Genomic DNA, 14,626 nt, shown 5'->3' with positions numbered 1-14,626 from the left:
TGTGAGCTGTTTATAGTAGCAAAACACGTAAGAAACATCAGATTACTTGTATAATGGGTCATAACAACAGGATATATGAACGTTTTTGGGATACCACTTGAGGCAGTAGAACAAACTTGCTATAGATAAGTACGTAGCGTAAGAAGCGACTTACTCAGCTGGATATTCAAAGAAATTTTAAAGCTAAAGAAAGGATATGGGTCTTTTTTTTTTTTTTTTTTACAGTAGTCGAAATGGATCGTGCAAGAACATGCCCTAGTCCATGTGCAAAGAATAAGTGAAATGTTACATTGGAATAGAGAGTGGGGGAAATTTGAACTACTATGTGTTCTTAGACCCGATTCTTAAGAGTGCGAATATCATAGGAAGAGGCAAAAATGGCAGGGGAGAGAGAATTCCGAATCCTTGCTGTACAAGGAGACGTGGAGGCATCATAAAGGTCTATCTTCGAGTGGCGGGTCTCCACATGGAAAGTATGGGGAGAAACCGCCATTCACGTGCTAAGGGCACAATTCTTATGGGTCTTTGACACACTCAGACAGCTCCTGAAAGCAATGGCTGAAATGATATCTGAGATAGATAGATAGATAGATAGATAGATAGATAGAGAGAGAGAGAGAGAGAGAGAGAGAGAGAGAGAGAGAGAGAGAGAGAGAGAGAGAGAGAGAGAGAGTAGCACTATGATAGTTTTGACTTGATTCCATTCTGGTTAAAAAAAAAGATTTGGATGAAGAGCAGTTCCAGATTGGTTAATAGTATTCCAGTTTGCCGCACACTGGTGACTGTGTCTCTCGTAGGTATGAGATAATTGTCCACAAGAAAATTAGATGTGGTACCTGCATATCGCCTAAAGCTTTTGTATTGTACCTTTCGTGATGTTCATGACTTGAGGCTTCCAAGATAGAGTGGTTGAAATGGTTGTATATGTTATTGTGGAGTTGACGTTTGGCGTTTTGAAATCTGATAGGAAGGAACGTGCGAGATGGGTGTGCTGTAAGTAGAAATTGAGTTTTGGCGCTATTGAACCTAAGATGTTACTGCTGCTCATTCAGACATGCTGTATGAGTTCGAGTTTACGATAGGAAATAAGTTCAGTGTGAGAAAAAGAACGTTAATTGGGCTGTGAAGAGGAAGGAAAGCGAACTGAAGAGCGTTGAGTGGAATCGCTTGAGTGTTAGAAGTTGAAGAAGGATCATTTGTTGAGAAAGAGCGTAGTGATAGGGAAAAAAACTTTAGAGACATCGCTGTTGAGATGAGAAATCGCCTTTAGGGAATATCGTAGAGGTCCACGAACATTCTAAAGGCAGCCTCTTGCTTTCAAGCTTGGAGTAAGCTGTGCACGTTTGCGTACGAGAAAGGGTAATGAAGTATTCAAGGTTAGAGGCGGAATGATAAACTATCGCGTCGTCAAGAAAGAAACAGAGCATTGACCTGGCAAGGAAACAGCAGTCATTTACATTTGCGAAAGACAAAGGGTTTGATAGAGACTCCTGAGGTACAGCACAGCCATTCTCCTTGACAAATGAAGAGGCATGACTGAAACAGACTTACTCTCGGGTTTTCTAATATAGCTGACGGACTAGTAAATATCCTGCTGATGCAGATGTGTTCATGCCCATGTGGAGGTGTCTTATGATTCATCGTACGAAACAGGAATAAAGAAAACACAAAAGAGTTGTGGTAATTTGGCGCATTATGATAAGATGTGGCTAATGAAGTTGTGCAATGCAGTCTCCATGGGTCTCCCTCCCTCTTCTTTATCTTCCCATATTGTCTTATGGCCAAGAAGCTTTTGCCCTAATGATATTACTGAATTTGGCAGCTTACTTTTATTCTCTTTTCGATATTTGCTAAGAACAGATTGGATGGCTACTTAAATCACAAGCAGCGAACTTTCACCTAACCATAGAGAGACGAGCTTGGCAATTATTATCTTAGGAAATATTCCTCTCTTTGTATCACCATATGGGTCGGGGAGGGTGCTGCCATGTCTAATGCCTTCTAGAAAATGTGACGAGACGCTGCCGAACTCGGTAAGGTCTCCCTTGACCCTCCGGAACTGGAGCAAGGAAGTGGTTGGGGACGATAAAACTCATCAAAGCTTCTTATTGCTTCCAGGATGTGAGCCAGAAGTATATGCGTGTATTGATCATTAAATGTTGCGCGCAGTATACAGATGAATCACTTATTACCATAACGTCTAAGGTTCTTTCTTTTGAACAGCGTTGTACTTGTTTTCCTTGTCGATTGTTGATTACTTTCACTTCAAACCTAGTCTAGAAAGTAGCTCACATTGACCCCCGTTTTCTTTCGGTAGCGGCATCCGTAAATGACCACGAAGCAGTAAACCGCTATCTTTATCTTATCTTTCTCGAATGCTTTCCTCTGTTAGCGGGATTACGTGATCTTCATTAAAGCCTTTTGCCTTTTTTTGAGATGATGCTTCCAGTGAAATATCACAGAATATCAAAGAGTCATCATCATCCACTTCATTATGATCTCGATCACCAAACGCCTGGCTTTTACAAAGTAGGAGACTGTCTAATATGACGTTAAAAATCTTTGGATTAATTGCTCTTTTTTGCCACTTTGTGTGTATGTGTGTGTGTGTGTGTGTGTGTGTGTGTGTGTGTGTGTGTCTGTGTGTAGCTTCATTAATACACTGTATGCAAATATTTGTATAAATAGACCACCAGACAATATCATTCACACTACCGGGCGATCACTGACCACACCATCGATCATCAAGTACACGGCTGGACATACCATCAATTATACCAATGGCAGCGCCATCAACTACATCAATAGTTATCCCACTGGCTCCTCCATCACCCACTCAATCAGTTATGCCATTGTCCACACCATCAACCACACCATCATTTCCATAAGCAGCTCAACCATGCGCCATGCCGCCAGCCATAGTCTTAGCCACACCGATCGACAAAGTCTCCCATTGCCTTATCAAACCACACCATCAACCACACTCTCAGGTACAGTATCAAACACACCAGCAGCCGCCTCATCAACCACCCCACCAGTCACAGGTAGTCAAATCATCAACCACACCAGTAGCCACACCATCAGCTACGGTATCAACCACACAAGCTACACCAGTAGCCACATCACCCACAGCAATATCCACGCTATCAAGTCTATCTACAGCCACACCATGACCCATGCCAGATATATCTTGAGCATCACCAAGGGCAGCACCATGAGCCACACCATGAGCCACACCAAAGAATACACCAGGAGCCACACTACGAGACCCGCCATCATCATCTACACCATCACCTGCACTTAATGCCACATCAGCCAACCACACCATCGACCATATCCTCAAAGACGTTCCGCTGGCTACACCGTCAGCCAGTAGTCAATCGACCACACCATGAACCACACTATGAGTGACCGCTATCAGTGAGACTAGTAGCCACACCATGGACCACATTACGAGCCACATCATGAGCCACACCATGAACCACACTACCAGCCATATCATAAGCCACACTACAAATCAAAACAACCCCCTTCCCCACCATGAGCCACACTGTCAACCACACCAGCGGCCACACCACCAGCCACACCATGAGCCACACCATCAGCCATACCTCCTGCAGAAGACACCACGGGGGCCTTACTCGAGGGGTTCGTTCTTGATGACGATGCCGTCGATGACGGGCCCAAGGGGCGTGGTGAAGGGCGGCGTCTTCAGGTGCACCGACAGCAACTCCTCGACAGACTTCTCACGCAGGCACCGCGCCAGGTCGTCCTCTTCGTCGCTCAGAGGGCACCCCACCGCCTTCGCCACCTGCAGGAGGAGATGAGAAGGATTATAGAGGTTCTCGCAGAGTGAGGGGGGACAGGACAAGCACAGAAATCTAGCACTGCTTCTCTGGGACAAACGTTTAGCATGATTACCATGTGGCCATTAGCAACCCAAAATGATCGTTGTCATGTTTGTTTCTTTCACTACACCGCTAAGCTTTAGAACTCTTTACTCTTTCTTAACATATATGGACAGTGACAAACACGGAGAGTAACTCACTAGGACAGTGATTAGCAATGGCAGTGAATCGGCTCGTTGGTGGTTGCTTGACAGTGAATTCAGTGCATTATATTCTGTCATGACAGTGATTTGAAGGTTTAGTGACTTACCCGGAATGTTACGGACGGTGACTTAGCTGGACAGTGGCCCAACTGGACAGTGACTCACAGAACTGCATCTGAACTGGACAGTGACATTAGCTAGACAGTGATTCAGCTGTGCAGTGATTCAGCTGTACAGTGACTCAACTGAGCAGGGACTCGGCTTAAGAATGACTTAGCTTGAGAATAACTTGGCTGGAGAAGGACTCAGCTGGAGAGTGACTCCGCTGGACCATGTAAAGTAAGGTGGAGGGTAAGTGACTCACGACTCACCTGGATGGTGTACTTGTATGGGTTCCAGGTCATTGCCCAGCGGCTGAGGGCAGAGCCGCTCATCAAGATGGCTCGGTGGAACAGCCCTGAGGGAACACGTCAAGTTGTTAGTTGTTATAATCCCCCACAGTGAGTTGTTATACTCGTATAGTTATCATAATGTAGTATACTGTTGTTATAGTTCTTCAGTTATTGTTATAATCCCCCAGTGAGTTGTTATACTCGTATAGTTATCATATTGTAGTATACTGTTGTTATAGTTCTTCAGTTATTGTTATAATCCCCCAGTGAGTTGTTATACTCGTATAGTTATCATAATGTAGTATACTGTTGTTATCATAATGTAGTATACTGTTGTTATAGTTCTTCAGTTATTGTTATAATCCCCCAGTGAGTTGTTATACTCGTATAGTTATCATATTGTAGTATACTGTTGTTATAGTTCTTCAGTTATTGTTATAATCCCCCAGTGAGTTGTTATACTCGTATAGTTATCATAATGTAGTATACTGTTGTTATCATAATGTAGTATACTGTTGTTATAGTTCTTCAGTTATTGTTATAATCCCCCAGTGAGTTGTTATACTCGTATAGTTATCATATTGTAGTATACTGTTGTTATAGTTCTTCAGTTATTGTTATAATCCCCCACAGTGAGTTGTTATACTTGTATAGTTATCATAATGTAGTATACTGTTGTTATAGTTCTTCAGTTATTGTTATAATCCCCCACAGTGAGTTGTTATACTCGTATAGTTATCATAATGTAGTATACTGTTGTTATAGTTCTTCAGTTATTGTTATTGTAGTGTACTCTTGATTATTATATTTATTCAGTCATTGTAATCGTCATTCAATTATTGCAATTACTTATATTCAGTCACTGTAAGCATTGTGTATTGGTTAATTGTTAGGTTCATTCATTGTTCTTAAAGAATACGAATAATTGATATATTTCTTCGTTTATTGTTGTCATGGTATAGTATTAATTGATATATTTGTTCCGTGGTTGTTATCATAGTATATTATTGATTGTTATATTTATTTAGTTATTGTTATCATAATGTACTGATGATTGTTATATTTGTCCAGTTACTGTTATTATAGTGCATTGGTAATTGTTATATTTCTTCATTTGTTCCGTGATTGTTATCATAGTGTTGTGTTGATTGTTATATTTGTTCAGTTGTCATCATAACGTATTGTTATAACAGTGTTGTGTTGATTATATTTGTTCAGTTATAGTTAACATAATGTACTGATGATCGTTGTATTTGATCAGCTAATGTTATCGTAGCGCACTGTTGATTGATGTGATTCTTCAGTTATTGTTATCGTAGTAGTATGTGATTGTTGTAATTGTTCGGTTGTCGTTATATTAAAGTGTGTTTGTTGAGTTTGTTCAGTATTGTAACCATAGTATGCTGGCGGTTATTATATTTGTTCATTTGTTGTTATCACAGTAACCTCTTGGCTGTTATTTTAGTTCACTCATTGTTATCATTGTAACCTGTGCTTGTTGAATATATATATATATATATATATATATATATATATATATATATATATATATATATATATATATATATATATATATATATATCTTTACCCATGTGTATGTATGAACACACACACACACACACACACACACACACACACACACACACACACACACACACACACCTTATCTTATATCAGTTATCCATTTCATTGATCAGCCTTTAGAGGAAGATGAACACCTGGGCGGACTGTGGACAGGCTGCCGCGACCAGGACTCGAACCAGAGGGGCCCGTGCAAGCGTGACGGTCAGCAACGCTAACCGCTACTCCACGGGGGTCCGTGTGTGTGTGTGTGTGCGCGTGTGTGTGTGTGTGTGTGTGTGTTTTGTTTTTGTGTGACAGTACTTGAGTTTAAGTGTTCTTTTGTATATCATTTACTCTAAACGAAGCAGATTTTTATTTTTGGAAGCTTTTCAGATATTAGGATTTGAATCTATGTACCATTTGATTTTTTCTCTAAATGCACATTCATCGCAGTTGCTAACTTCAAGGCGTAGTGACTTGTCTCGTCAGAAAGTTATACAACACCAGCGAAATGAAATTTAGAAACACGGATTAAGCTTATCTAAGATTAACGTTGACGTATTTGTCTATTTTCCTGATGCGGTTTGGCTGTGGGCTGGGGAGGCCAGCAGGAGGAGGACACTGGAGAGGTGGTTTGTCTAGAGTTATCCAACCTCTGGATATGTTGAGCTTCGCCACATCGTTTTCAGTCACCAGAAATATTGGTACTATTGCTGGTGTTAATCGTTAGTCAAGTTTAAAGGTATTTACTAATCTATAGATCAATTATTACCTTGGCGTTGAAATTGGATATTTTTTCAGCACATGTGTGAGTGTTCGGAGTCAAGTTGGGGATAGTGCTGGTGGGACTTTTGAGTGATCCCGTCAGGAAACTTTGAATGGTCGAGGCAAGAACCCATGAATGTTCCAAGCTGGGTTACATAATACGTCCAGTCTGGGATACGTAAACAACCTAAGCTGCGGTGTAAGAACCCATTAATGTTCCAAGCTGGGATACATGATACGTCCAGTCTGGGATACGTAAACAACCTAAGCTGCGGTGTAAGAACCCATGAATGTTTCAAGCTGGGATACATAATACGTCCAGTCTGGGTTACGTAAACAACCTAAGCTGCGGTGTATAAGTGGCTAGGTCATGTCTGTGGTGTACACGACTAATGATTTTAGCCTGGTTAATGGAACCCCAGGAAGCAAGATGGCTCACGACAGAGTCTCTCTGTTCGCTTCTCATCCCCAGCAACGACGCAATGCACTGTGTCATTATGTATACTCACTATTTATACGCTATCAATGTGTTTTTTTTCTCTAAATAACCAATTTAATACGTAAGGAAACGGAACTTCGGTGGAGATAAAGAGGTTATTATAACCCTGTTGACAGAGAAGATGACAGACAAAAATACGAAACACAAAATTAAGAGGGAAATGAAGACAAAACAATGCTCAGAGGATGGACTACGTAACGAGATCACTTCTGAATGTGTCATGAATGAATGTGTTGTTATTTACCCTTGGAAGGATGGGCCACAGGGGAGATGAGGAGGAGGTTGGCCAGCGCCGCCCCGGTGCCGTGGCCGAAGATGGTGATGTTTTCCGGGTCGCCGCTGAAGTTGGCGATGTTCTCCTTGATCCAGTGGAGGGCAGCGATCTGGTCCAGGAGGCCGAAGTTGCTCAAGTAGGACTCGCGCAAGGTAGGCCGCAAGAACCCTGTGGGGGGAGCGGCAGGGGTCAGAATGAGAGAGAGAGAGAGAGAGAGAGAGAGAGAGAGAGAGAGAGAGAGAGAGAGAGGAGAGAGAGAGAGGAGAGAGAATAGATGGATACACAATGAGAAATGCTACCGACACCCGATTCAGTCCAGTAGAATGGCACTGGTCTTACATAGATTTGACAAGTTTTTCTATACTTTTTCGTATCCTCATCTTGCTACACCACACACTGACAGCCCCCGTACCACAGGGCCTTGGATCAACAGCATACAACGCCTCACGTCTCAACCACCGTCCTTGCTTGGGTTTCAGTCATCATTTTCAGGATGTCATTTGAGAGGGATGGCTGTCGTAAAGTACTCTTGTAAACCACCGTCGCTACTTATCACTTACCAGGATGGGGGAAACCCTTGTGAATATTGCTAAATGTTGGTCATGTGTGTTTGTTCCCTTTAGCTTAGCGCGAGTTTCCGTAAAAGAAAAAAAAGGTTGCTGGGTTTGCGGTCTTCCATGCACTACTGCTCGCTGCTCACTACTTGCCATCACACACAGTACTGGTCAACACACATCAAAGGCCGGCCAACACTACTATCTGCAACGCACCACTGGTAACCACACACTATGGTCACCACACACTATGGTCTTCACACACTATGGCCACCACACACCACTGGTCACCACACACTATGGTTACCATACACAATTGGCTGCCACACACTACTGGTCACCACACATTACTGGTCACCACACTACGGCAAATACACACTATGGTTACCACACACAGTTGGCTGCCACACACTACTGGTCACCACACATTACTGGTCACCACACACTATGGCAAATACACACTATGGTTACCTCACACCATTGCTGCCACATATCACTGGGAAAAGAGCGAACTAACCCGAGCATTCATGTTTGTCGGTCACATAACAGTGTTATGGCAAATATCGTAAATAGAATTTTCTGCAAGCGATTCTGTCAGACCAATGTCTGGCTTTGATCTGTGATTCGCTGCTTGTGTTCATGATATATTTCATGATATATGAATATATAATTCGAGATTATACTCAAGACAGACATCATAATGTTATAAGCTTTCATGACTTATGTACAAAGGGAAAACAAAGAGTATACCACAGTGATTCGCTGTAACTTTTCCCTCCACTTCATTCTAAAGTGGTCATGTGTTTAGTTCTTGTACATGAGGTTGAAGTCTTGCCACACCGAGACATCTTTGGGAGGCTGCGTGGTCTTTGAACGAAGTCACTGCTCTGATACGTTCTGAAGGACAGGTTTCTTGTACGATTTTAGATGTAAACAAACTATCGAAGTTATGATGTCTAGAGAATGTCGTATATCAGCATTACAAGACCTTGGGGACAGCAAGGATTTGAGTATGGCTGACGGTAACTCGCTAAGAGGAAGATGAAGACCTCACAACCTAGTTAGAATAAAAAGACTCAATTATCATTCTCTCAAGACTGAGAGAAACTCAAATGGAACCTGTGTAAGAATAAGGGAACCAGAGTTGCTGAGGCTTTAAGATTCTGGAAACTTGACCAAAACATTTGGTGATCAATGAGAGAGGCTACCCCAAGACCCCAGTGGCCTTGTGAGACATGAAGCGAACCTTCTCAGAGCCGGAATATGACTGAGGAAGGCTGAGGAAAACACACTCAATGCCTGATGGGGACTTGAGGAGGATGCTTCTAGGATTTATGTAAAGGCCCGAGAGTAAACCTCCAATGGTCGGGGTAAGACTCAACAAAACTCACGCGGGATTGGATGAGACCTTAGTCAGGGTCGTGTAGGGCACTAGTAAGAGTTAGATAAGATAACCTCGCGTCTTGTTTGGACTGTGAAACTATCCTCTTGGACTTGAGGAAGATAAAATTCAGTCGTGAAAACGTTAACAAGACAGCAGCGTCGACGAGTGAAGAAAATGACACACGAAATCAAGCAGATGTGAAAGAAAAAAAGACGGAGAAAGACTAAGAAAAACAGAAAACAAAGCCTTGATTGGGAGACACCTGGAAATAGAGAAGGTTGGCAATAAATCTGGTAAAGACTCGAGGAAGAGGATCTAGTCTGAGGACTGACCGAGGACGCCGAGGCGGAAGTTAACTGTAACGACGACGACGCGTCCGTAGGCGGCCAGGACGGATCCGTCGTACGGGTTGCCGCTGTTCCACTCGTACGACTCCCCGTGGATGTAGACCAGCACCGGGTGGCGCTCCAGGCTAGCGCTGGGCCATAGGTCCTCTGTGGGATGAAAGGAGGTGGGTATTACTGTACTGGTGCAGAGGAGGAAGAGCCAAAAATTAACATAACGGTATATATGTATATGCATAGACACACACACACACACACACACACACACTAAAATATGTCACCGGGTCCCGTCTGCTTGTGGTTATGCAGCGAGTGTAAAGGTCAGCGATATTGTACCATGGTGGTACAGTCTCGCCGAAAAAAGTCTTACTCCGAAATAGAATCCATTTCTTTCATTGCTCTGACTGTAGCGCAGCCATGAAGGTGCAGGAACACATGAAGTGTACATCCTGGGGTTTAATGATGATAAATTTTGTATAGATAGTAAACGGCGAACGAGTATATATATATATATATATATATATATATATATATATATATATATATATATATATATATATATATATATATACATATGTATATATATATATATATATATATATATATATATATATATATATATATATATATATATATATATATATTCTTAATACCTTCCACAGAGCATCTCTATCAACTCTATCATATGCCTTCTCCAGATCCATAAATGCTACATACAAATCCATTTGCTTTTCTAAGTATTTCTCACATACATTCTTCAAAGCAAACACCTGATCCACACATCCTCTACCACTTCTGAAACCACACTGCTCTTCCCCAATCTGATGCTCTGTACATGCCTTCACCCTCTCAATCAATACCCTCCCATATAATTTACCAGGAATACTCAACAAACTTATACCTCTGTAATTTGAGCACTCACTCTTATCCCCTTTGCCTTTGTACAATGGCACTATGCACGCATTCCGCCAATCCTCAGGCACCAAACCATGAGTCATACATACATTAAATAACCTTACCAACCAGTCAACAATACAGTCACCCCCTTTTTTTTATAAATTCCACTGCAATACCATCCAAACCTGCTGCCTTGCCGGCTTTTTATCGAGGATGTAAGGCATGTGTACGTGTAGGAAGAGAGGAAAGTGATTGGTTCTCAGTGAATGTAGGTTTGCGGCAGGGGTGTGTGATGTCTCCATGGTTGTTTAATTTGTTTATGGATGGGGTTGTTAGGGAGGTAAATGCAAGAGTCTTGGAAAGAGGGGCAAGTATGAAGTCTGTTGGGGATGAGAGAGCTTGGGAAGTGAGTCAGTTGTTGTTCGCTGATGATACAGCGCTGGTGGCGGATTCATGTAAGAAACTGCAGAAGCTGGTGACGGAGTTTGGTAAAGTGTGTGGAAGAAGAAAGTTAAGAGTAAATGTGAATAAGAGCAAGGTTATTAGGTACAGTAGGGTTGAGGGTCAAGTCAATTGGGAGGTGAGTTTGAATGGAGAAAAACTGGAGGAAGTGAAGTGTTTTAGATATCTGGGAGTGGATCTGTCAGCGGATGGAACCATGGAAGCGGAAGTGGATCATAGGGTGGGGGAGGGGGCAAAAATTTTGGGAGCCTTGAAAAATGTTTGGAAGTCGAGAATTTTATCCCGGAAAGCAAAAATGGGTATGTTTGAAGGAATAGTGGTTCCAACAATGTTGTATGGTTGCGAGGCGTGGGCTATGGATAGAGTTGTGCGCAGGAGGATGGATGTGCTGGAAATGAGATGTTTGAGGACAATGTGTGGTGTGAGGTGGTTTGATCGAGTAAGTAACGTAAGGGTAAGAGAGATGTGTGGAAATAAAAAGAGCGTGGTTGAGAGAGCAGAAGAGGGTGTTTTGAAGTGGTTTGGGCACATGGAGAGAATGAGTGAGGAAAGATTGACCAAGAGGATATATGTGTCGGAGGTGGAGGGAACGAGGAGAAGAGGGAGACCAAATTGGAGGTGGAAAGATGGAGTGAAAAGGATTTTGTGTGATCGGGGCCTGAACATGCAGGAGGGTGAAAGGAGGGCAAGGAATAGAGTGAATTGGAGCGATGTGGTATACAGGGGTTGACGTGCTGTCAGTGGATTGAATCAAGGCATGTGAAGCGTCCGGGGTAAACCATGGAAAGCTGTGTAGGTATGCATATTTGCGTGTGTGGACGTATGTATGTACATGTGTATGGGGGGGGGTTGGGCCATTTCTTTCGTCTGTTTCCTTGCGCTACCTCGCAAACGCGGGAGACAGCGACGAGGTATAAAAAAAAAAAAAAAAAAAAAAATATATATATATATATATATATATATATATATATATATATATATATATATATATATATATATATATATATATATAAATATAATCATCCCTGGGATAAGGGAGAAAGAATACTGCCCACGTATTTCCTGCGTGTTGTAGAAGGTGACTAAAAGGAGTCGGAGCGGGGTGCTGGAAATCCTCCAATCCTGTTTTACTTTTCTAAAAGAAGGACCAGAGATGGGGGCCCAAAGATTCCTAGTAAAAGGGCCGGTGATAGACTCAACAAATAGGTTCTCAGTCATGTTAAAGACACCAAGCGTCTTCACATTACAGAGGCCTTCCTCGTCAACAAAATGCGACTGGATCTCACTCGTTACATCTCAACAACCTCTACGACCAGAAATTCAACTGGCTAATAGACCCGTCAAACTGCGTCTCCCCTCACTTCACTTTAGGGGCTGCCACTTTTGCGGACGTCCCCTTTTGCTGGACCACGCAATCATCAGCGAGTTACCGCTCACATGATTGCTATGCGGCCACTTGGCGTGATGGGCGCTGGTGGAATCTCCTCCGTCGAAGCGAAGTCTGAAAAATTATGTAAGCTCAGTCGAAAGGCTTTTGGAGCCAGGACGGAGTTCGTCTTTTCCTTAGCGTCGTGGGGCTTCACACACACCTGCGAGGACTCCTGCCGAACAAAATGGGAAAGATGAGACTTTTGTTAAGCTCCAGATCAGTGACACTGAAAGGTTGTTCAACTTTTGAATGAGTCCATTGCTTTCGCCGAGTCCTTGTTGTGGCTACTACTCCCAGAGAGCCTGAAGCGTGTAATGTCTCTAGGTATTGGTTTCCTCACTGTGACAGTTACCCATTTTATCGCCCAACCCCTAAGGAGGAGGATGAGCTAGGTTGGCTGTGGGCTTACTGCCGCGACCAGGATTCGAACGTATGCTTGCTCGACCCGAGACTGCGTCGCGGGTCGGCAGTGCTAACCGCTACACTATGGAGGTCAGTACTAATGCTGTATCTCTGACCATGTTGTTGAAGATTCTCGCATTCTGAACGCGGATTATGTAGTTGTTGATTAAGGGTATTCAGTGAATGATGTGAAGATGAAAGAAGTCATGGTCTCGCCATCTCTAGGGTGGGAAAGTGAGGCAGGCGTTGGCCGAGGATGAGGAGATCGTGGCAGGTCCCATTGGCGTAGGTTGTGCTGGGTTTGGTGGGTACCGAAATTCTTCCTCTCGAGATCATTGTACACACAGGCAGCCATATGGTAAACTGCTTTCCGTATGTCTGGTAAATTTCTGCAAAATGTCGTATCAGTGGAAACTCGCAGGATGTCTTGATGACGTGAAGTCTTATGTAGAATATGGGAGAGGGAGGGATGCTGGATGTTCTTTGCTTACTTGTGCTACCTAGAGCCAGGGTAGAGTTAGTCTTAGATGATAAGTCTTCTTATGGATTAAGCCGTCTGGGGCAATGGAAAGAAACCTGCAGATATCTTTTATCCTCTCCTGGAGTTACCAGAAGATCCATCCTCAAACGGTACGAAGTGATCACAGTTCGGCGGATGGTTGTGTACACGGGAGGGGATGTAGTCGGAATAGTAGTCTTCGGAGGAGAGCTCCTGCTGCACTCCATAGGCCAGGGTGGAGTTGCAAGAACAACGGGGCTCTCGGTCGAGACGCCATGGCTCCCCCTCCTGGTATGACAGACGTGGTTCCCGTTTTTGTTTAGAAAACCTTGCCCTTCTCAATCGAGCTCCGATATATATAGTATATATATATATATATATATATATATATATATATATATATATATATATAAAACCTTTTCATGGTTTAACCCAGAATTTAACATGTGGCTCAGTTCATTGATAAGCGTGTCGACCACAGTATACCATATCGTTCCAATTCACTCTATCCCTCGCACGCCTTTCACCCTCCTGCATGTTTAGGCCCCGATCGCCCAAAACCTTTTTTACTCCAACCTTCCATCTCGAATTTGGTCTACATTTTTCCCAGATAGATTACGCTCATCACTGTATCTTTGGTAACTCAAGGGATACAGAGCCAACAAATACATCTTCGGGACACTAGTGATATTGTCTCAAGGATTATGTTTCTGGGACGGGGATGTTGTTTCGTGCGGTGTGTTGCTCGAAAAAGAAAATAGAAATGTATATCATTTTGCTCCTTACGATTTATCTAGATAACATACAAGTTTTGTAACAGAGATAATGTGTCTGAAATATGAAGCAACCTCGATTCACGTGACCTATGCCTCATAGAAGACCAAGAGATGCATTATATTTCACCCCTTGTAGGATGTTAATCTAAACTTTTTAAGTGTGGAACACAAAATCTCTGGTTAAATCTGCGGTCCTTATTCATTATGCATTCAGGGATATTCTCCAGGCGAGACTGACAACACGAGCAGAAAAAGAAAAAGAGTTTGTCTGCAGAAATATTTGTCGTTTGCAATATTTTTTTACCCGCATTTTTTCCAAGTTGCAATATATATAT

General features: G+C 42.7%; 1 protein-coding gene across 1 annotated transcript in view; it reads right to left on the bottom strand.

Annotated features, from left to right (window-relative positions):
- The window catches only part of LOC139754259 (neuroligin-4, X-linked-like), a 247,558-nt gene that overhangs the window by 16,866 nt on the left and 216,066 nt on the right, over positions 1-14,626 (bottom strand). Inside the window, exons 2-5 of the mRNA XM_071671611.1 lie at positions 9,815-9,976; positions 7,515-7,712; positions 4,423-4,508; positions 3,642-3,811 (exon numbers count right to left, since the gene is read on the bottom strand). Of these exons, the coding sequence (XP_071527712.1) occupies positions 3,642-3,811; positions 4,423-4,508; positions 7,515-7,712; positions 9,815-9,976 (616 nt within the window). The remainder of the gene's footprint in view (positions 1-3,641; positions 3,812-4,422; positions 4,509-7,514; positions 7,713-9,814; positions 9,977-14,626) is intronic.

Source organism: Panulirus ornatus, chromosome 16, assembly GCF_036320965.1.
Source record: "Panulirus ornatus isolate Po-2019 chromosome 16, ASM3632096v1, whole genome shotgun sequence".
Taxonomy (NCBI): Eukaryota; Metazoa; Arthropoda; class Malacostraca; order Decapoda; family Palinuridae; genus Panulirus; species Panulirus ornatus.
Note: the sequence above shows the minus strand (reverse complement) of the source record. Positions and strands in the feature narration are given on the sequence as shown.